General features: G+C 41.8%; 1 protein-coding gene across 6 annotated transcripts in view; it reads left to right on the top strand.

Moving 5' to 3' along the window:
- IL1R2 (interleukin 1 receptor type 2) overlaps positions 1-23,800 on the top strand; it is a 96,796-nt gene extending 72,996 nt beyond the window's left edge. For all 6 annotated transcript variants that reach the window (XM_049856329.1, XM_049856331.1, XM_049856334.1 and 3 more), the window contains 8 exons: positions 1,451-1,578; positions 2,698-2,959; positions 7,758-7,938; positions 11,622-11,796; positions 13,979-14,041; positions 18,620-18,755; positions 20,805-20,947; positions 22,961-23,800. In XM_049856329.1, the coding sequence (XP_049712286.1) occupies positions 1,451-1,578; positions 2,698-2,959; positions 7,758-7,938; positions 11,622-11,796; positions 13,979-14,041; positions 18,620-18,755; positions 20,805-20,947; positions 22,961-23,109 (1,237 nt within the window). In that variant the 3' untranslated portion in view covers positions 23,110-23,800. The remainder of the gene's footprint in view (positions 1-1,450; positions 1,579-2,697; positions 2,960-7,757; positions 7,939-11,621; positions 11,797-13,978; positions 14,042-18,619; positions 18,756-20,804; positions 20,948-22,960) is intronic.
- Positions 23,801-24,065: the final 265 nt, after the last annotated feature.

The following is a 24,065-nucleotide window of genomic DNA, read 5'->3' as shown; positions in this document are numbered from 1 at the left end:
AACTCCTTCAAGAAAAGTGAAGATGATGTTTGGATTCACTCAGCAGTCCCAACTCTCTGAAAGACTTCCAATCATAAATATTTCCTGGGTAATTTCTGGGAGCGGGCAGTAGGTAGTCACTGAGGAGGACCGTGGACAAGACTGGGCCTCAGATCTCAAGGCTCTCACCAACGATGGGGGAGCCACACAAGAAACAGGATTGCATGATGGCTCCTACTTTGCAGTTCTTCCCACCAGAGGTGGGGTGTATTTTCCTACCCCATCGATGGCAGGTTTGGCTACCTGACAAGTTTTGTCCAAAGGAAGATGGGCAGATGAGAGTGCGTTAGTTCTGAGTGAGGCCTTGTGTGTTTTTGCTCATACCAGTTATGCTTCTACCATCACATGAGAAGATCATATTCCCAGAATCTCACTGGTCCAAGGAGGATGAGAGACATGAGGAGCTGACTTGGATACCGCCTGAAGCTTGAAGCCAAGTCTATCCCAGCCTAGGCTAGATTTGCCAACCTCTGTCTGACCCAGAGACTTGGGAGCAAAAATAAATGATTGTTGTTTTATGCCTCTCAGTTTTGGGGTGGTTTGTTAGCCAGCATTGTTGTGGCAATGGTTAGCTGATCAACAGGAAATTGTGATTTAGTGTGAGAGGGATTACAGGGAGACTCAGAAGGCTTCTACTCCAGGCTTGGGGTAGGGAGGAATGCTTCATGACTTTGTATAAATCATTCATTTTTGAACCTTGTTTTGCTTTTGTCCCTGGGATGCTTGAAACCTGGGAGTTAGCAGCATATAGAATCTCCCAGGGTGTGTCAGAATTGTATGTATAATAAGAGCTAATCCATAGAGATTAGAGGAAAGGGTTTCTGATGAATAAAATATGAGGATGTTTTGATTTCTGGTCATTCATTCTTTCATTTGCCAAGTTAGAGTTGGGGACATAACTGAACAAAACAGACTAGGATTCTTATGCACGTGGAGCTTACATTGTAGAGAAAGGAGATGTGGTTGATGACGAATGACGTGGAGAACATTAGAGCAGTAAAGGAGAATACGAGTTCCAGGGTGGGCAGGTGGTCAAGGAAGACCTCACTTTGAGCAAAGACTGAAGGAGGAGAGGGAATGAGCAGCAGCCTCACCTAAGAGCATCCTAGCAGAGGGAGCAGGAGTGCCAAGGCCACTCCCAGAGAGAAACATAGGAGATGAATCCCCCATACCAAGAGTCTGTAAGAGCTCCAGGGATTTGACTCTCGGATATTTAGTGAATATACCATAGCTGCGCAAATCTAAAAAATTTGAGTTTTCTTGTAAATAGCAACAATAACAAACAAAAAAACTAGGCAAGAAGTTTTCTATCATCAGGTGAAGCTTCCATACCCTGCCCCTAGGGTGGCCTTCAAGGGTTCTCTCTTTGGGAGCCTTTGGTTCCTGGTGACCCCTCTGTCTCTTCTTCTAGGCTACTGGGTGCTGGACCTCAGCTTCCTATCGTCTGTGTCCTCCAGAAGTTGTCTGGAACAATGTTCATCTTGTGCATGGTGATCATGGCCACTTCTGCCTTCGCTCTTCGGCCTGAGGAACACACAGGTAAGAAGCCAAGCTGTCAGGTGGGAGATGGCTTGTCTGTGGTTTCTCTGTGGAAGACAATTATTTATCTAGCTCTCAAAAAATCAAGGCTCAAGTAGTCATGCCTGACCAACGAACAAAGCTTCTCTTTGCCCACCCTCCTCAGCACTGTACCAGCCGTGGGGGTGGTCACCCCTGACAGAGGAGTAAGCTAGAGGAAGGGGTGCTCTTGGGGGAGCCCTTAAAATGTGTCTTTGGATTTTAACCCTATGTCCCATCACAACCAACCTCTTCTTAAGTCTGAGCTCAGACCTGCTTTTTTTTTTTTTTAATAACTTTTATTAAACTTCAAGTGAACGTTTACAAATCCAATCAGTCTGTCACATATAAGTTTACATACATCTCACTCCCTACTCCCACTTACTCTCCCCCTCTTGAGTCAGCCCTTTCAGTCTCTCCTTTCTTGACAATTTTGCCTGCTTCCCTCTCTCTCTATCCTCCCATCCCCCCTCCAGACAAGAGTTGCCAACACAATCTCAAGTGTCCACCTGATATAATTAGCTCACTCTTCATGAGCGTCTCTCTCCCACCCGCTGACCAGTCCCTTTCATGTCTGATGAGTTGTCTTCGGGGATGGTTCCTGTCCTGTGTCAACAGAAGGTCTGGGGAGCATGGCCGCCGGGATTCCTCTAGTCTCAGTCAGACCATTAAGTTTGGTCTTTTTATGAGAATTTGGGGTCTGCATCCCACTGATCTCCTGCTCCCTCAGGGGTCCTCTGCTGTGCTCCCTGTCAGGGCAGTCATCGATTGTGGCCGGGCACCAACTAGTTCTTCTGGTCTCATCAGACCTGCTTTTAATGACAAGGGGTCAAAAATTGAAAAATGGCCAAATTTTTAAATCATTTTTTCTGCACGTGAGCCCGAGTTTACTTTCTCCACTAAATGTAAATTGGAGCTGATAGCAGCCCTAAGCCTGTTATTTGGAAATTTTAAGTCACATGTAATGGGGTTAATGAACCCTCAGGGTGCAGGTTCTCACCGTGCCTGATGTCCCCCTGACAGAATGAGCCCGGTCTGGAGGTCCAGAGAGCTTTTGTGATTTGGAACCAAAAGCCTGACTGAGGTCTCTCTGTTTTTCAGTGGCTGCAAGAAATTGCCAATTTCGTGGCAAGCATTTCAAAAAGTACTTCCGGGTGGAAGGGGAGCCTGTGGTCCTGAGGTGCCCCCAGGCGCGGTCTTGGTTGCAGACCTCTGCCAGCCCCAACCTCAACATGATGTGGCATAAAAACGACTCTGGTAGGATGGTCCCAGGAGAAGAGACACGCATGGGGGTCCAGGACGGGGCTCTGTGGATTTTGCCAGCCTTGCAGAGGGATTCGGGCACCTACATCTGCACTGTCAGGTAAGCCCCTCTGAGATGAGGGTGGGGGTGGGCTCCTTGCATAATGGACTCTTTCTCAGTCTTCTAGAGATGGCCTCAATGTCAAACTCCAGTGTACAGGTGAGAATCCAAATTGTGTCCACCTCACTGCCCCTGAAATACCTGCCATCTGAGGACCTTCTCCCAGATGTTGTCACAGTTTCCCCCTCCCTTCATTTAAGTTTTTGCTCAAGTGTCCCCTGTTTGGAAAGGACTTCCCTAGCCACTTTATCTAAAATAGCACTGTCATGGATTGAATTGTGTTCCCCTAAAATACCTGTCATCTTGGCTAGGCCATGATTTCCAGTATTGTGTGATTGTCCACCATTTCGTCTTCTTTGTGATTTCCCTGTGTTGTAAATCCTACCTCTATAATGTAAATGAGGCAGGATTAGAGGCAGTTATGTTAATGAGGCAGGACTCATTAGGTTGTATTTTAAATCAATCTCTTTTGAGATATAAAAGAGAATGAAGCAGAGAGGCAGGGGGACCTCACACCACCAAGAAAGCAGCACCAGGAGCAGAGCACATCCTTTGGACCCAGGGTCCCTGCACTGAGAAGTTCCTCCACCAGGAGAAGAATTGATGACAAGGACCTTCCCCCAGAGCCTATACAGACAGAAAGCCTTCCCCTGGAGCTGATGCCCCGAATTTGGACTTCTAGCCTACTAGACTGTGAGAGAATAAATTTCTATTTGTGAAAGCCATCCATTTGTGGTATTTCTGTTATAGCAGCACTAGATGACTAAGATAAGAACTCATGTCACTCTGTAACAAAATGCCACAAAGTGGTTAGCTTTAAACGACAGAATGTATTGTCTCACAGTTCAGGAGCCTGGGAGTCCAAATTCAGGGAGTTGGCAGGACCATGCTCTTTCTACCTGCTCTGGGGAAAGGTCCTTCTTTGTTTCTTCCAGTTTCTGGTAGCCCCAGGTGTTTCTTGTTCCTTGCTTTGTAGGCGCATCTTTGCTTGGCTGCTCTCCTCTGTCTGTCTGTATCTATTGTCTTTTATAAGGACACCACTCAGATGGGATCAGGACCCATCCTACTCTGGTATATAACCTCGTGTAAACTTAGCTGATTTTTTTTTTTCCAATAAAAGCAAAATGTCATTTTAAATACATAAAACAAAACCAATCTTAACATCTTCAATACCCTATTTCAAAACAAGGTCATGTACACAGGTATGGGGATAGGACTTCAATATATCTTTCTGGGAATACAATTCAATTCATAGACTCTGCTTTTAATTTTCTACGTAGCATGCGTGTGCACACGTGCTCATGTATTTAACACTTGTCAACCTCATTAGAATGTAAACTCCATGAGGCAAGGAACGTTGACTATTTTGTTCACTGCTGAATCCAAATGATAGAGACACAAGAAATAAATGAATAGAATTTTAGACTTGGATGAGACTTTAGGAATGAATTAGTCCAACTGTGTACTGGACGGATGAAGGAACCAAGCTCCAGAGAAGTTAAATCACTTATAAATTTCCCCCAGGTGGTAGGGCTGGAACCGAAACTAGAACTCATATCTTCTGACACTTGGTCCTGCTGCTTCTTGAATGAGAGAGACCTAGGCCTAGTGTCGGCCATCTTAAAACCTCCCTGTAGAGTTCCTGGGTGCTTCCGCTGCTAACTGAAAGCTTGGTGGTTTAAGTCCGCCCAAAGGCACCTTGGAAGAAAGGCCAACAAAGCAGCCACTGAAAATTTCTATGGAGCACAGCTGTACTCTGACACACGTGGGGTCCCCAAGGGTCAAAACCGACTCAGTGATAACTGGTTTTTGTTTTTGTTTTTTGTCTCAGTCCTGAAAGGATTGGGGCAGACCTTTGCCCTGATTGTGAAATGGCATTCCTGGCCTGCTCCCTGTTAGTGTGGCACTGTCCTCTCCAAGTGTCTTTTTGTTCCTTCTACCAGCCAGCTTTACAGTCCCTCCATATTTCATTAACTTATTCGATTCAAGGGGAAACTATGCCCAGGAATATTCACATTTAAAAAGAGAACCAAAGAAAGTGACGTTCTTATCACAAGGGAATTACTGGCTAATGGCAGAATTTCAGACAACATCACCCCAGTCCCAGGTAGGGGTGTGTGTGCATGATTTTGAGAATCTTTTCAAATCACACACACCTTGGCACACGCCCTTTCTACCATCCTAGTTGCCTAGACCCCACAATGAACAACTTAGGGACAGGTCCAATCCTGTCAATGAACCCTCCCTAGGAAGCAGGCAAGCAATCTCCTGCAGAGCAGCGTGATGTCTGATTTTACAATGGTGAGAAATGCATGGTTTTTCTTTCCTTCCCAATGTAGAAATTTGAATTTTCTCCAAGGAACACTGCGAGGAAAACTTAATAGTGTAGTATGAAAAAAAAAAAGAAAGAAATTCGGATCAGAAAGACATGGGTTGCAGTCTTAGCCCTCCCCCGTTCTGTCGGGTGGGACCTTGGCCTCATTGCTTGATCTTTATGTGCCTCAGTTGTCCGCCCTGTAAAGAGGCTTGTTGGGAGCATTACATGAAATCACAGCCTGTCTGTGAAGCATCTGGCAAAGGCAGCATCACACAGGTGGTCAATACATCCCTGAGAACGCCCTCTGCTTCCCAAAAGGCAGTACTTATAGGCCAATGAAGGGATAAATATGCAAAAGTCAGGGAGACCTGAGTTGAGTAATGTTGGTCTTAAAGTTCATTTTTATAATAAATTAAAAAAATTATACCTAATATCCCTATTTTTTATTCTTGTAGAAAAAAGAGGTATGAGATTGAGGAGGGAGTGAAAATCCCAGTGTGTTCCAAGCTTTCTAGCCTGTGGGGGCGTCTGCCTGGATGACCTTTCTCCTTCTTCCCCTCTAAGCTTGGGGATCTGGGAGACGGCGAATCACCAGAAGTTACCACAATGCTCTCTGGTGTTTACAGTTGTTGGCCCTACGTCATTTACCCACATGCCCTTTCTGCAGTCAGGGTAGACAAGGTTATATACTGCTGTAAGAAACAAGCCCTAAATCTCAGTGCCTTTAAAGGACAAAGGCTTTTCCTCACTCATACTAATGTCCACGATGGGTTGACAGGCACTCAGGGACCCAGGCTGAAGGAACGGTCATGATCTCAAATGTCATTACTCACCACACCAGAAGGAAATGAGATCTGGACGGTTTCTCTTGGCCACTAAAGCTTTAGTATAGAAGTGACACTCGTACAACTCATTGAGTACAAAGAGTCACATAACTGCGCCCATGCACAGCGGGGCCAGGACATGTAATCCCACTGTGCACTCAGAAAGGGGAACAACTGGAAACACTGGGTGAGCAGCACTGATGACAACCATACTTTGTCATGGGCTGCCACACTGCACGGGACTGTGGCTCGCCATCACATACCCTGCTGCCCATCCTTATTCTGAGTTATTTTCATGGAATGTCTTGCCCAAAAGGATTTACTAGATCAGTTATGTGAACAGGCTTGTATATCTCGATATGTGTAATCAGTTGGGTTTCCAGCAAAAGTTCCTGTTTCACAGGTTTTCCCAGAGTCCTACTTGGCTTCCAACCTCATGTCAACCTCCTACTAGCTATACAACCTTAAGCAATTACTTAACTTCTGCACACCGTGTTTTCCTCACTGAAAATGACAGAGCAATAATTCCTACCTCAATGTGTAGAAGAATCCAGGAAATAACATCTAGAGAGCACTCAGCACAGGGCCTGGCACGCACGTGTGTGCTCTGGGCCAGCTGCTGGGATTGCTATTTTTCAGGTGTGCGTTGTTCTTAGACTCATCTTTGCATTTCTTCACCTGGCCGTGAGATTGTGCATTTTTCAAGGTGATAGTTAACTTGATGCATTTCTTTGCGCATAAAATGTATGTTCTTCTTCTTCTTCTTCTTCTTTTTTTTTTAAACCTAGGTATGGAATCTGGTGCAGGAATTGATGGGCCTTGTATATTTGAATGAATTATTTTTACTTTGGGGTAGTAAGCTCTTTCTTTTTCATCTTTCCCTACATTTTATTGCCTCTTTGGATATAAATTGTATTACATTTTGCAATTTTTTTCCCTCCTGTATTTGATACACATCTTCCTTGAGCCAGGATCTTAGCCATGATAATTATATTTTAATGTTTTTCTTCCTTAAAATGTTTTTTATTATTATCTTTCTTCTTTCCCTTCCTTTCCTTTGTTTTCCAGGCTTGTTCTGATTCTGCCCTTTTTTCCAGTTTGGGGGTCTTTATAGAATTATGATATTGAGATTATGGTTAGCCCTACCAACAAAAATAAAGAGACCGACAACAATCTTGCCAAGCTCATTTCCCCTGTTACAGAACTTACACTAAGTCTTCAGCACGTTTCTGCAGTTAGGCTTCAGCTGATGAAGGATTCTCAGGAGCTGTAAAGGGAATTTTCATTATATTGAAATAGTGGCTCTCAGGAAACAGTCTCTCCGCTTGGATATGCTTCCCTGGGTCAGGCGATGGACACATGTGAGACCCTTCAGAGAGGACTGGAGGGGTTTCTTAGTGGCCCTAGATGGTGTTGAAATCAGGCTGGCGGGAAGTCCCTTGGGAAGAATGCAGGGTACATCACTGTTTCTACACAGCAGTGATAATGCTGGTTCTTCTGTCCTCCAGGAATCCAAATGGAGCAGAGACAGAAGACTCGTAATGCCAATCAACACAATGTAGAACGTAGAGTTTAATGGGTTTGGGGGAATTATTCTGAATTTCCTTTTTTATTTTGCCTTACTATTTATTACCTTTTTTTTTTTTTTTTAAATCAGAAATGCCTCTTATTGTGATGAAATGTCCATTGAGCTCAGGGTGTTTGAAAAAACAGAAGCTTCTCTGCCCTTCACCTCATACCCGCAAATTGTAACCCTGTCAACGTCGGGATTGTTAGCTTGCCCTGAGCTGAGTGAGTTCACCCACAACAAAACGGGCTGGAGTATTCAATGGTACAAGGTACATCTTTATAAACTGCCATTTTGTTAAAATGTGTTTTGCTAGCCATGTTGTCGTTAGGTGCTGTTGAGCCGGTTCCGACTCATAGCGGCCCTATGCACAACAGGATGAAACACTGCCGGGTCCTGTGCCATTCTCACAATTGTTGTTATGCTTGAGCTCATTTGTTGCAGCCACTGTGTCAATCCGTCTCATCTCGTTGAGAGTCTTCCTCTCTTTCACTGACCCTTTCCTAGCCATAAAAAAAAGCCATAGGAAAGTATAAAATACGTATTTCTGAAGAGAACACACTTCCTTTTGTATTCCTGGCTGTTAAAATGCACTAAATTAAAAAAGAGCCCTGACTGGTATATTCCATTAGCCCTTGTGTGGCTTGGGTTAGAATTTTGATTTGAGCGGACAGAATATAAAACGGATCCACGATAAATAATGGCTGAAAGAAATAGGTTTTTACTCTGCCTTTTGTCTATAAAAATTTAACAAAAAACTGTTAGTTCACCTAACAACTTTATACACATAATGGAGTCCCCAGGTGGCGCAAACATTGAAGCGCTCGACCACTAGCCTTAAGGTTGGCTGGTCAAACCTACCCAGAGTCACCTCGGAAGCAGCCTGGTGATCAGCTTCTGGAAGGTCGCAGCATTGAAAACCCTACGGAGCAGTCTACTCTGCACACATGGGTCGCCATGGGCTGGAATTGACTCGAAATTTAGAGAACTAAATTTTTCTCTGTCTATGTTGACTCCTAAAATTAAAATGATTTAAAAATAATTACTGCAGTGTTACCTCTTCTGAAGAGAGCGATGATTTGACATCCAAATCACCATGACTACACAATAGTAGTCTTCCCTGGCTGGTTCCTAAGCCCTACTTAAAGGATATATATATATATATTTCAGAGCAGAGCCCTGCTGGTGCAGGCTGCTAACCGAAAGGTTGGCAGTTCAAATCTACCAGCTGCTCCTTGGAAACCCTATGAGGCAGTTCTACTCTGTCCTATGGGATTGTGCTATGAGTCAGAATCGATGGTAACGGGTTTGGTTTTTGCTGTTGTTATTTTAATTTTTAAAGCACATGCTAATTAACCTTTGGTTTAAAAGAGTAAATATAAACACAATTTAGTCCTTTGCCTAGCCGAATAAATACTATGGAGTTTTTTAGGGGCTTCTGACGAGTAGTCAGCAAACTATACAGCCCATGGGCCGCATCGAGCCTGCCACTGGTTCTTGTACTATCCTTAAGCTAAATGGCTAAACAATGTTAAAAGAAGAATAATATTTTATGACATGTAAAAATTATGTAAAATTCAAATTTCAATGTCCGTCAATAAAGCTTGATTGAAATATGACCATGTTCATTCATTTACATATCACCCTTGGATGCTTTCACACAATACAGTTTAGTAGTTGTGAGAGCGATCCTAAGACCTGCAAAGCCTTATTTACTGTCTGACCCCTTAGAGAAAGTTTGCTGACGCTTGATACAGACCACAGATTGAAATTAAAAAGTAATTTCTTTAATCATTGATAGAAACTAATCCTTTAGTCGATAGTAGTTTAGCCAGATGACTAGTATTGTAACTACAGGTATATAACACCAATTTAACATTGGAAACTTTTGAATAATTTTGTGAAGGTGGAGTAAAGTAGCCAGCCCCTGTAAATCAGCCGGCCCAGCTGTAGAACGTATTTGCTCTTGGTTTATAATGATCATATGAGGACAAGTGTAGGGTTTCACCCACCTGACTTTGAAACCTGCTCCATCATTGACCTGTTGTGCAGCTTTGGGCCAGTTCACCTCTTGAACCTGTCTCCTCTATAAATGGTGTTTAATAATTCCCACCACCTGCGGTGCAAGTGCTTTGTGATCAACTGCTAAAATAAAGGTTGGCAGTTCAAACCCACCCAGCAGCTCCTTGGAAGAAAGGACCGAAACCTGTTTCCGTAAAGCTTACAGCCAAGAGAACCCTATGTGGCAGTTGTGTTCTGTAATACATGGGGTCACCATGATTCTGAACAGACTTGATGACAACGGGTTTGGTGATTGTTTTGAAGATTAAATGAACTAATGTACATGAAGCACCCATGGGGATCTCCATAGTAAAAAAAAAATAAATATGGATGGGCAAAGGTATTACAGTGGTACCTAATAATATGTGTTCCTTCATAATGTGCTAATCTTTACTCAGCATGTACTATGTGTAAGCCTGTTCTGAACTCTGGCAGGCAACCCAAAGAAGTAGGAACTGTTAATATCTCCATTTCATAGATTAGGAAACAGAGACACAGATGTAAGGAGCTCACACAAGGTCACTCAGCTAGCAGATGGTGAAGCCAGGACTCTACACCAGCCCGTTCAGCTCCACACGCAGCTGCTGCACAGGGTAACCCTGGTGGCTTGTGGCCTTAGAACAACTTTGGAGCTGTGAACAGTTTGACTTTTTTGGTATTTGACCACGGCTGTTAAGAACAATGAAATTTTTTACTTTTAATCAAATATATTGTAAAGTCAGACTTTCTGAGTCATGTTGCTAACAAATTGCTTCAATTATGTCTGTGTTGACATTCCGAGTATGACTATGAAGTGACTCAGGTCGTACCTGACTAATCCAAGCTTTCGATCATCATAGTTTGGAAAGATATGTTCCTGAGTACATTTTGTGCTCATTAGGGTGTTTTATCAAACTTTACTTGGCGTTTTATAATTTGTTGGAAGCCGTGTTCTTAAGGGTTCTTTTCTCCAGAGAATCCACAGCGCCCTTCGTCTGTTTGAAAAAGGTGGCCTCATTTCTCCTGTTTAGTTTTTTCCTACATTTTTTTTCTCTATCTCTACTGACTCCTAAAATAAAAATGATTTTAAAATAGTTACTGCAGCGTTATCTCTTCTGAGCGCTGTCGGTCAAGTCACTGTGACCACACAACACTGCTATTCCATGGGTGTTGCCTGAGGATTACAGGCAGCTGTTGGGCCATAAACATACTGAATGTTCAATGGCCTATTTTATCCAAGAAGAGGTAATCTTTCTAGCCCTTTGTGCTATTTAAACCAATCCAGTAATTCGATTCTTTTTATAGGCTAACAAATTCCCTTTTCTAAAAGTGTAGTTAGAAGTATGTCCGAAGTACAACTTTGCAAAATAAACACCAGGGCAAATCTCGGGTTGCAAATTCAATATTGGTTAGTCACGATAATGGTATTTTCTATAGTTTTTGAGATGTCTATCGATGTATCGGAAACCCTGGTGGTGTAGTGGTTAAGTGCTACAGCTGCTAACCAAAGGGTCAGCAGTTTGAATCTACCAGGCGCTCCTTGGAAACTCTACGGGGCAGTTCTACTCTGTCCTATAGGGTCGCTGTGAGTCGGAATTGACAGCAGTGGGTTTTTTTTGTATTGATGTATCAACAACAAAAACAAACACCCAAACCCGTTGCCGTTGAGTCAATTCTGACTCAGAGCGACAATAGAGGACAGAGTAGGACTGCCCCATAGAGTTTCCAAGGAGCAGCTGGTGGGTTCGAACTGCCAACCTTTTGGTTAGTAGCTGAGCTCTGAACCACTGTGCAAGCAATTTTTTAAGCTATACTAAGTTTTAGCATAACTTAAGTTTTCCCTACTCAAGGGAAGAAAAATGTTTTTAAATTGATGTCTAGTATACCTTAAAAACAACACTTTTTTTCTTTAAGGATTCTGCTCTTCTGGGTCAAGACAATAAAAAGTTTCTGAGCTTGAGGGGAACCACTCGCTTATTGATACACAATGTGTCCATGGAGGATGCAGGCTATTACAGCTGTGGCTTGGCATTTTCCCATAATGGCACTCGGTATAACATCACAAGGCATATTAAAGTGCATGTCAACCGTAAGTACTTGCCATCAAGGTACCTTTCCATTGTGGTTCAGTAACAAACATGCAAAGAACAACCAAGGTTCGGATATGTCAACCATCCTACCTCTGAAAGGTAGGAAGCAGGGTGTTGTTATGGGGAAAGAGGAGTTCGTGGGCAGTTGTGATAGGGTTCCAAGTCCAATACTAAAACACACCACTACAGGGAATGAAAGTCCCCTTTGGAAGGCCCCATTTGGAAGGCATGCCCCTAAAGGACCAGCAGTCAGAACACAGTTGCCATAACTTTGTGTATAACTCTAGGATGCTAGGATTTTATTCAACTTTCCAGTCAGAGGCTGGGCATTGGCTGGATTCAGTGGAAATCACCCTCTTTTCCTTCCCTAAGACATGTCTAGTTGCCTTTGATATCAGGATTTCATAGTGACAGCTCTCATTGGTTTAAATGAATGATACTTAAAAGCAATGCTGTGAACAGGTTTGGCTAGCATTTTAAAGCCTGCTCAGCATTTACTTCATATCTCCTATTTGCAGGCCCTTAGCTAGGTGCAAGGGCCATAAAAGTGTTCCAGCCTTGGACATTGCCAGGAAAAATTTCCTGCTTTTCTCCAGTAAGAATATCCTTGAGTGTGAATAGCTAACACAATTGAAGTCTTCTAACGGGATTTCAGAGAGCCTTGAAAACACATTGTTAAGGTTTAATAATTGGTTTACAAGGGGAAGTCTAAGCTTTTTCTCACAGAGAATCCAGAGGTTTTTACTACAGGAAAATCATGCCTCCTGGAAACTGAAGTCTCTAGATACTTTTTTTTTTTTTTTTACTGTTCTGTGGGGATTCATTCCTATCAACTCCTTGCGCCCCCTACAGGGCAGTGCCGGAGACTTTCTGTACCTTGAATGGCCCCGTTATTGTCCTGTTATTTCGATACTGCACAGGAACAGTAGGGGGCAGCCGACTCACATATTATCCAGGGTTGCTGAGGTGCTGTATCTCAGCGGTTCTCAAAGGGCCGGCTGCATTGTCAGACTTGTAAAATCTCGGGCTGTATCCCAGACCTACTGAATCATTAACTCTTGGAAGGGGAAAGGGGGAGAGGGGGCAGCAATCGGTTCTTAACAAACCTTCCAGGAGATTCTGCTGCAAGCTCAAGTTTGAGAGCCACTCCTGTATCTGGCCCTTGAGGCTGTCTCCCTGGGGAACTGTGAGCTACTCCTCTTGGCTGGGGATGGCTGCAAAATGACTGTGAGGGAGGCGAGGTTTCTGGTCAAGGGCAAGAAACTATGTGCTTCTTGGGTTACACTGTCATTTGCTTCATGTTTACTCATTTTAGGATTTCACAACCCTCTTTAGTGGGAGAAGGGAGGGGAAGAGGCCAGTTGTGGAGATGGACAGCCTTTTCACTCACTCCAAGCCTTCTTTTTTGCTCCATTCCTGGGCCCCAGTTTCTTCAAGCTGCTGGGAGCCCTGCGTCCTGGGAAGCTGGGTTCTAATCCCTTGGGATCCACCTCTACCTTCCAAAAGAGTTTATCTAATAGATTAACAAAGACATTAGTGGCCGATAGTATATTTATTGGAGCCTTGGCAGCACAGTGGTTAAGCTCTTGGCTGCTAACCAAAAGGTCGGCAATTCAAATCCACCAGCCACTCCTTGGAAACCCTATGGGGCAGTTCCAGTCTGTCCAATAGGGCTGCTATGAGTCAAAACCGACTCAACAGCAATGGATTTGGTTTGTTCAATTACTATATTTATCATCCAGTGTGGGATTAGCTTTACAAACTGGTGGTTTTTCAGTCCCTGTGCCTTTTTTTCAAGAAATAAATCTCCAGCAGGCATCTGGGAGTGGGAAGATATTTTAGGGCAAGCCAACCTTTGGATAAAACCTATCCTGTGGATGTTGTGAACGTTGCTATTATGAATGCCCTCAGGAAGCCTGGGAGGGGGTGGCTAATTGCTTATCACTGAGCAAAGAATGTCTGTCGGGGGACTGTGTGTTTATCTGTGGCCTCTTCCTGCAATTTCTCTGCTGGGAAAGGCGTTGGCCAGAGATGCTCAGTGACCTTTGCCAAAGGCTAGTTCTCGCAATGACTGGCCACACTTTCAGGGTTACTAATTAATTAGCTAAACAATGGGACTTGAACATCACCTTGAAACAAGCACTTTTCTAAATGAGCCTCTTTTCCTTCCATCCTTTTCAGAAAAAGAAGAGGAGCCAATTCCGGTGATTGTGTCTCCCCGCAAAACCATATTAGCTTCACTGGGTAAGGCCTGCAAGGACTGTGGGACCCATGGCCTGTGGAGTGACTGAAACCACAAAGCTCGGGGTTCTTGGGGGGGCCTTACCTCTGCTGACTGTACCTCCTTGGTTGTAGTGTGTCTGGGTGGAGGCCCTCGAAACCCAATGGAAAGAACATTCTCTTTGTCCTGTGTTGGTGGACATGGCACCGCTTTGAAACAGGCACAGTTTGCTTCATGAAAAGCCCTGCACACAAGAAAAGTAGGGTGTATACGTCTATGCTTCTGTACACGTAGAGACTTTCTGGAAAAATGAGGAAACCATTAGCTGTGATTGCTTTTGGGAAGAACTGGAAGTCTGAAGTGGGAAGGAAGCTAAATTCATTGCATGTAGTTCTGTGCCATTCGATTATTTTTTCATATACGTTTATTTTTCAGTAAAAACCAGATTTTTAAAATAAAAGCCGTGCATAAAAAATCTAAATGTGAAAAGTTGAACATTTGGGGAGCAGTTATTTCACCCCGTGAAAGAACTAGCTGCATGGCTCCTTTATATAGTAGACCCTCAATGAGACGGATTGACACAGTGGCTGCAACGATGGGCTCAAGCATAGCAATGATTGTGAGGATGTTGCAGGACCAAGCAGTATTTCGTTCTGTTGTATATACGGTCATTTTGAGTCCAAACCGACTCAATGACACCTAACACCATCAACAATCTTTATGGGAGCAGATAGCCAGGTCCTTTCTCCTGATGAGTGGATGCTGGGTTTGAACTGCCAATCTTTGGGTTAGCAGCTGAGCTTTTAACCATTTCAACACCAGGGCTGCTTCTTCTAAGCCTAATTGGTTTATAATGTTATTCAGGTCATCTGTTTCTTTATTAATTTTCTTTCTAGATGTTCTGTCAATTATTGTAAGTGGTGTATTGAAGTCTCCAGCTGGTATTGTAGAACTGTTCCTCTCTTCAACTCTATCAGGCTTTACTTTATGTATTTAGGGGCTCTGATATTAGGCACATATGTATTTATAATTGTTATATCTTCTTGATGAATTTTCCCTTTTATCATTACATAATGCCTTTCTCTGTGTCTTCTAATGGATTTTGATTTAAAGTCTATTTTGTCCGATATCAAAATTGCCACCCAGCTCTCTTTTGGTTATTATTTGCATGAAATATTTTTTCCAACCTTTCCCTTTCAGCTTATTGGTGTCCTTGGGCGTAAGATGTGTCTCGTGTAGACAGCGTATGGTTGAATCATGTTTTTTTAATCCATTCTGCCACTGCCTACCTTTTGATTGGACTATTTATTCCATTTACACTCACTGTAATATACTCTTTAAGGAGGAGTAACTTTTTTCAATGTGTTATTTGTTTATTTGTGTGTCTTGTACTTTTCTTTGGTCCTTATTTTCTTTAATACTGCCAGTTTTTGTGTTTTGTTGCTTTTTTGTAGTGAGCCATTTTGATTTCCTTCTCCTATCCTTTTGCATGAATTTTTAAGATGTTTTCTTAGTGGTTATCATGAATATTACATTTAGCATCTTTCATTCGTAACAGCCTGCATTACACTGATACCAGCTTGACTTCAGTAATATACTAAAACTCTATGTTTATAATATTCCTCCCACTCCCACCCCTCGCTATGTTTTGTTGGCACCAATTATTTCTTTATACATCATGTACCCTATAACATAAACTTCTACTTATTTTGTATGCTTTGTCATTATAAAGCATGAAGGACATAACAATTAGAATTATTAAGCAAAAATATCTTAAAATTTGCCGTTATACTTGCCCTCACAATTACGTTTAATGTAGATCTTTTTTTTCTGCATATGGCTTCAACTTACTTTCTAGTGTCCATCTGAAGAACTCCTTTTAGCATTTCTTGTAGGTTTGGTCTGGTGGATATAAACTGTCTCAGCTTTTGTTATTCTTGGAAAGTTTTAAATTTTGCCCTCATTCTTGAAGGTCAGTTTTGCTGGGTATAATATTCATGGTATTCTTGGTTGACAGTTATTTTCTTCCTGCCGTTAAAACATGTCATTTCATTGCTTTATAGCCTCCGAGGATTCTAAGGAGAAATCGTCCCTAAATCTTATGTGGAACCTTTATATGTGACTGTTAGCTTCTCTGTCCCTGCTTTTAGAATTCTTTCTTTATCTTTAGTTTTTGAGAACCTTATTATAATGTGCCTTGGTGTGGATCTCTTTGGGTTTATCCTAACTGGAGTTCTTTGGGCTTCTGGGATTTGTAGGCTTATGTCCTTTGCCAGATACGGAAAATTATTGCCATTATTTCTTTAAATATTCTTTCTGTCCCTTTCTCTCTCTTGTCTCTTTCCAGGATTCCCATGATGTATATGTTAGCTTCATGTTGCTCCGTAATTCCATTAAACTGTGCTCATCAGTCTTGAGAATCCTTCCTTGCTGCTCTTCAGCCTCCACATTTTCAACTACCTTATCCTCTAGTGCACTGACTCTTTCTTCTGCTTGATTGATTCTGTTGTTAAATTCTTCTAATGTGTTTCTTATTTCAGTTATTGTCTCTTTCAGTTCTAGTATTTCTGTTTGGTTTCTTTTTATAGTTTCTGTGTTTTTTTAAGCTCTCATTTTGTTTGTGCATCATTTTTCTGATTTCCTTAGTTCTTTGTGTTTTCTTTAGTTCTTTGAGCTTACTTAATATTGTTATATTCTTCTAATCTGCTCATGATTTGGGTTTCCATAGAAAGAATTGCTCTCTCTTTGTCTTGTTCATTTGGATGAGCCATCATTTTCTTTTTTCTTTATTTTCTTGTTTTTGGTATGTCTTATTTTTATTCTGCTTTTTGAAACTAGGACATTAGAATTTCGCAGGGTGTTACCTTTCTCAATTCTCCCCGGTATTTGGTGTTTTTAACAGCACCTGTTCTTGTGAGAAACTCTTATATAGGCAGAGTCTTCAGGCCTTGCGTACCACCTGCACTCCCTCTGTGCAGTAGCTCCCTCTCCCTCTCTGCTTTAACTAGGATTTAAAAGACCAGATTATGGTTTCCAACTTTCATTGTCTCCCAAGCAGAACAGAGAACATGCACTAATAAATATGTCCACGGTGGGTATGGCTAAACGAAACAGAGATCACATACTAATCAATCTGTCTACCAGGTGTACAGTTTTCTTTCTTTGGTTATCATTCCCTTTCCTGTTCCATGTGGGCTGCATTTCTATGGCCATATTTTCAGTAAAAAGCCCACATTGAATGGAGTTGAGTGGGGTTGGGTGCTTTCCTCCAGTCGTACTTGATGCTCCCTTCCATATTTGGTGAGGGCTCACTTTTCTCAGAAGTGGAGATCCAGGCAAGTACAATCAGGCTTTCTACGTACTGGGAAGGGTAGAGTTTGGCTCACTCAAATGGATCCCCAGGGAGATCTGTCTTGTTAATTTTAGAGCCCGAGCTCTGGGTCTTTCCCTGTGCACAGGCAGGCATAGTGTTGGCTGGAGGAGAAAACTCCACTGCAGACACCACTTCCTTAGTTCACAGCAGCAGGCAGTCCACTCAGAGCTGGAAAGGGCAGGGCACAAAGAGTGGGAGAAGCCATGTTCCTATCATATGAGACTTGTCATTGACTCATGACTCATGTCCATCTGCAGTTCCCTACTGCTGTCCTCTGCTCACTGATTCAGGGTGCCTCAGGGTCAAGCACAGATTTCATGCTGTTTCTCTTGGCATATATATTGGAGGGCCAGAACCTAGATCTGCTCACACTGCCGTCTGCCTAGAGTTCTCTCACATGTTTGCTTTCAATATACTGAAGTACATATTAGAGTCACAGGATCTCTGATTTAATGGATTACTCTTACCTGAGGGAAATAGTTGAGGTCATAAGGGTGTTGAACAAGGGAGAATACCTGACATTCTGAGTCTGAAGTGGTGACAGGTTCATTAAAATTATTCCACAAAGATATGTGTTACCCATGAGGAAGAAAAGAGTGGGAAGGATTTGTGCTCCCCCCCCCTTCCCTTTGGTGACTTAGAAAGAAAAATCATCTATAATGATTGGAGCAGTGGCTCCATTGTCACAGCATTGCACAACTGCACAGGGCAGAATTCATTTACAATAGAGTGGCTTTTTAAAGGGTTAATTTGAAATGACAGCCATCTAAGAAGGGGTTATTCCTCTATTTTTATTTAGTTATTTTTTTTTTTTGGTGTAGCTCAGGGGAAAATTTAGCAGTTAGACCAGCCATGGTAAGAAAGAAAGAATCCAGAAGTTAATTTGGATTTTTGAGGTAAATAGAGTCAACTCTGGAGGAAGGCAACCCTTGAATTCAGAATGCCCTGCATGAGATGATTGGCCTGTAGGAAGTCATTTCACTTCATAAGTGCCCAGGTTTTACCTGCAGACCAGTTGACAGAACTGGAGAACACTTGGTAAATATTAATGCTCTGTGTGACTGGAATCATCTGAAGAAACTAAATTTCCTTGTAAGAAAAGAATTGGCTAGCGAGGGATATTTAACAGGAGGCGGAAGGGTCCACAGCTCAGGTTTGCTGGTGGGCATAAGGAGCTCCTTTTCTGTGCAGGGTTTGATGGTTTATGTGTGTGCCTTGCTGTATACAGGGTCAAGACTAACGATCCCATGTAAGGTGTTCCTGGGAGTCGGCATAAAATCAACCTCCCTTGTGTGGTGGACAGCCAACGACACTAGCATAGACAATGCCTACCCAGGAGGCCGAGTGTCCGAGGGGCTGGACAAGTAAGTGGGCTCCTCTTCCTTGTTATCTTAGAAGAATCTTCTAGACAGAACTGTTGTATGACCTCTGTAGACCTCACTCTTCCTTTTGGAGACAATGCCATATCAAACTTAAAAATATGACACACATACTGCATCAAAAATAATATTTTGGGTTCTATAGTTACGGATTTCTAGAATCTAAAAAATTGAATTTTGCCAAGAATTATCAATTATTCTTGTGGTTCCAATGTTATATATTACCATATAGGAGGTGAGTTACAGTTAACTGGTTGATCTTGATGTTGCATTTTGTAAGTGTGTATTTAAACATTTAGTAGTACTTGATTTTTGTACTTTACTGTTTGTATTTTGAAGCTAATACATTTGCATCCCCCACCGTGCAACCTGAATCTCAAAAATTTTTATAAAGACTCTGGAACCAGCTACAATACCTATACTGCCTCCTCTGCTTCTCAGGGAACTGTGGGAGCCTTAGACTCTAAGGAAGGTTGCTATTAAAAGAAGGAATTCTATTCTCATAAGCATTCATTTCTAGAAAATGTTCTCTCACTCTGAAACTAGAATAATCAGATCTCATAAGTGGGAACCATCTGGGTGTGCGAAAGGGAGACATTAAGCATTCCAAATAAAGGAATTTTTTAATGACAGTATTAATACTTTGAATTAACATGTACTTTTTTTTTTTTTTGTTGCCAGCCATTATTAAAAAAAACCTTTCTAGATGCACTGTATTGGATAGAAATTATGTGTGGTTAGCACAATTGTTTGCTCGCAAGTCTTTGTTGTGAAAGACTTGGCCACAAGTCACATGTCGCTATCAGCTTACTCATCCTCATCTTTTACTTAAGGGATCATATTTTTCCCCGTAGATAAAACACAAATATCTCGAGTGGATCCACAAAGAGACTGTTTTTAATTCATACTGATAGAAGTGTGCAAGTCTTCACATTTCTATAAAGTCACGAATGTCAGTTATCTTGACTGGAGCTGTTCCCCTGGTCTATCTGCAGACCTCCAATCAGAAGCTGAGTTTCCAGAACGAGAATCAGCAATGGAGAGGGGAAGGAGATTGCTGAGGAACTGGAGTTCTGGAAACTCCCTACTCTTAAATATGCAAATGTTTTATTGGCGATACAGTAGGTTTCCCAAAACTAGACATTTCTGTTCCCACCACTAGTTCTTATTTGGCTGTTTATCAAAGACCTTAAAAAAAAATGAATTTTCCATTATCCAAACAAAATTGGTTACTGTAAGTTCTTACTGTAACACATCTCCTATTACAATAATCAGCATCTTCTATGACACTCTTGCCTTCAGAACAGGCTTAAGAATTCTCCCAATAAGTAATAAATACGGTAGTATTTGCTCTCAACTTGATGGATCTTGAAATCAGTTTAAGTACAAAGGATGGTTCTTCTTTTTTTTTTTAAGAATATTTGACTGTGTTTTTGGTGAAAGTTTGCATAGCAAATTAGGCTCCCATTTGACGATTTCTATGCAAATTGTTCAGTGACATTGGTTATATTTTTTCACAATGTGTCAATGTTCTTTTTAATTGTGTTCTGGTTGTTCCATTTCCAGTGCTCTAGTTTCCCTGCCCCTTTATCTTCTCATCTTTATTTTAGAGTAAATAAATGTTGAGCTTTTGGTCTCATGTAGATGGTTTTTTTAATGAAATCCCAAACGCACGGGTAATATCCTTTATTTTATGTGTCAATCTGTTATTTCACTAACAGATGACTTTAGGGGATAGTTCTGGTTCAAAGTTTAAAGAGTATCTCAGGGTGATAGTCTCAGAGAGTCCTCTAGTCTCAACTAGTTCAGTAAGTCTGGATGTTTTAAGAATTGGAGTTCTGTTCTACATTTTTTTCCCCATTCTATCAGGGTCCATCTATTGTGGCCCAGATCAGAAAGGTCTGTAGTGGTAGCTGGGCACCGTCTAGTTCTTCTGGTCAAAGGATGCTTCTAATTGAGAATGTTTGGATGTCTAAGTTATAAGACAAACTTGCATTGGATATATCGTGTTTAAGTAAATGTTTTCTCACTCAGGGAATATTCAGAAAATAATGAGAACTACATTGAAGTGCCGTTGGTTTTTGATCCAGTCATAAGGGAGGATTTGAACACAGACTTTAAATGCACTGTCACTAGTAGAATGAGTTTTCAGACACTACGAACCACAGTTAAAGAAGGTAAGTATTTGGGGATGCTAAAGTAGAAAATGACATTTCTAATGTCCTAGGGATGATTGGCAAAACTAGTCCTCCAGATGATTGCTTGGCAAGTCCTTCCCATTTCCTGTAGTGGACCACAGAAAGAAAACCTCTGATTCCTTAAGATTTTTATGGAAGGGTGGAGGCTGGACCTGGAAGATTTCACTCAAATGAAAAAATTACTAGCAAGCTGATTTTTAGAAAATAAAGATAAAATTACAATGTGATAAATTTTTATACACTCCTGTGTCCACAATGAGTTCTGCCCCGGACCACCAGGATCAGCTGTCCTCCCATGGCCTCTAGAGGAGGGAGAAGCATTCTTCATCCTGAAGTTGAGAATCATCGTCCTCCAAGAGTAGGGGATGGAAGAGACCCAGGCTTCAGGGCGCTTTAGGGTTGACATCTTTCATCAACAAGAAATAACATGGTGGTCTACAGCCAAACCACCCAATGCCCATTTAAGGACCTTAAAAAAAGAAAAGAAAAATTCTAACTATCATTTTTGACCAAACTTATTTGTCTGAATGTTTAAATATTGAGCAAGACAGGGAAACAAATTAATTTAGCCTCTGTTGACAGACAGATCAGATGACAAGAGACAAGCCAAAGTGATCTCCAGCTGGAATCTCATATATGCCTCTGGGCAATCTACTCCCATCACATAAACTCAAATTGCCCCAAAACTCCATGTTTTGCTGGGGAGGCAGCTGCAGATATGCTTTAAATTGGAAAGCTGATGCCTTGGTCAAGCCTTGGCACAGGGAATGCAACCCAGTACAGCTTTTCTCTAAATACGGTCTGTAGATAGTCTGTGAACTACCAGCATCAGACTCACCTGAGCCACTAAGTTAACAATACAGATACCTGGCCTACCTCAGATTACTGAGTCATACTCTTCTGGAGTTTGGCCAAAGGCAATTTAGCAAGCTCCTCGTCATATTACTTGAGAACCACTGACACCTAGGACAGATGAGCAAAAGATGTTGTTTCAGAAATTCCCATGACAGGCTTGGTGGGAAAAGGTGAGGGCTGCTCAGACTTGACCATGGAAGATCCAACAAAAGCAGAATTCAACTTCTGGGATACACACCAGCTCCCAGGGGGGCACTGTGGTTTGTCTGGTGATGACGCAGAGAGCCTGTAAAATCTTTATATGCTGAGCCCTGCCCTACCTGTCGTTGGCTAGCCTGACCATGACTGATCCCAGAGAGCACAGGCTGAAAGCACCTTCACCAAGACTGTGAGGTGCATCCAATGGCTGCTCAGAAATGCAGCTTCAATTGTTCTCCACACCCCCCGCCCACTCTCTTGGAATTTTAAGGTATAAAAGTCATCTGGGAAATCAAGCTAAGATTGTGTTTGTTCCTGGATGCCTAAACAGACTATGGCAAATAATAGTTTAAAAATTTAGAATTCTGGCCTCATCACCAATAAGGTCCATATTCCTTTATTTACTTTTTCCCCACTCAGTTTCCTTCTATATTTTCTCAAAATAGATGTATCAAGGAATAGAGTATAAAATGGCTAGATCTAAATAATCTCATGCCTGGCCCTAAAGCTCCTCTATTCAAAGCTCGTCTTCTTTTCCTTTGTTGCTTTGTTTAATCCTCATGACACCCAGGCTCACTGGAACAGGGAAACCGTCACCATGGCCATGTCATAGTTGGCTGATTGAGCCCTAAACAGATGACATCCTAAACGCCCACTTTCCAAATGAGGGAAGAGAGTCAGACCTTTGAGGCCTGCCTTCCTCCTCTGCATTCTTTCTTTCTTAGTGGATTTTGGCCTACGCTGCTTGTTTCTCTAATGCCATAGACACCATCCTCAAATATCCCTGATCCTGGTGTAAAGGACATGCTTTCTGAAAATCAGCCCACATTTGTCAGGAAAAATGAACAAACCCCCATTCCTTTCTCCCATAAACCTGCTTTCACTTTCCAATATGGCGGTGAGAGACGGCCCCCTGACGTGATTCTCTTCTCCTCACAGCCTCCACCTTCTCCTGGGAGATTGCTCTGGCTCCCCTCTCGCTGGTCTTCTTGGTTTTGGGGGGAATCTGCGTGCACAGATGGTGTAAACACAGACCTGGAAAAGGATATAGTCTGACCAGGATGAAGACCAGTTATGAAGATTTTTAATGCATCCAGCTAAAATAATAGAGGAAAGAAAATAACTCAAGTACCAGCTACATCCTCTTCTATGGAAACGGCTCTTCCTTTTTGAAGGACTCTGTTCATTCCTCAGTGTTAACAAAGCCACTATGTTTATAGTGGGCTTGTAATAAAACAGTGAAGTACTATGTACCTTGTATCTGAAACTGAATGAGTGGAGTATGTATATGTGGTGTGCACATGAGTATATGTATGTGGGGGAGTGAGTAGCTCTATGATTTGTGACCTATTAAAAAGAGCGAGGGGCCCTTGGGCCTTAGTAAGAGTTGAAAATATCTAAATGAGTTTTGAACTCATTCATTTTTTCCTTCTACAAAAATATATTAAAAATCTGTTTTGACAAGGCTGTATGGGAGGTATTGTAGATACAAAGATAGAAGATGGAATTTGAGCATTATGTTCTTTTAAAATCTATCTATTTGGGATCAAACTGACAACAGCAAATTGAAAGACTAGATAGGAACCTTAGGGGACAGTGAGTTTATGTTTATGCTAATGCGGGAGGAACAACTCAGAAAAGGAGGGTGAGAATGGTTGCACAACTTGAAGAATGTGATCCATGTCACTGAATTGTACATGTAGAAACTGTTGAGTTGGTGTATGTTTTGCTTTGAATATTCTCAACAGCAACAATGACAAAATAAAACAAATTATTTTAAAAAAAAGGACTTCAATTTTGGGACTGGAAAAGATGATTTAGAAATGTTAAAGAAAAATCAGAAGAATTGGTGAATTTTTTGGAAAGACTGATCCAAAAAGGAATAATTAAAATAGAGTGGACTGTCCAAAATATACACAAGTTGGAACATACAAATGAATGAAGAAATTGACCCAATGTAATAATAATGTTCCTGAAAATAGGGGAGGAAGACAGGGTATTCAGGTAATTGCATCCAAATCAAAAATTGCATACAGATAAAAAT

Source organism: Elephas maximus, chromosome 17 (genome assembly GCF_024166365.1).
Source record: "Elephas maximus indicus isolate mEleMax1 chromosome 17, mEleMax1 primary haplotype, whole genome shotgun sequence".
NCBI lineage: Eukaryota > Metazoa > Chordata > Mammalia > Proboscidea > Elephantidae > Elephas > Elephas maximus.
The sequence above is the reverse complement of the archived record's forward strand: the minus strand, read 5'-3'. Positions and strand labels throughout refer to the sequence as shown.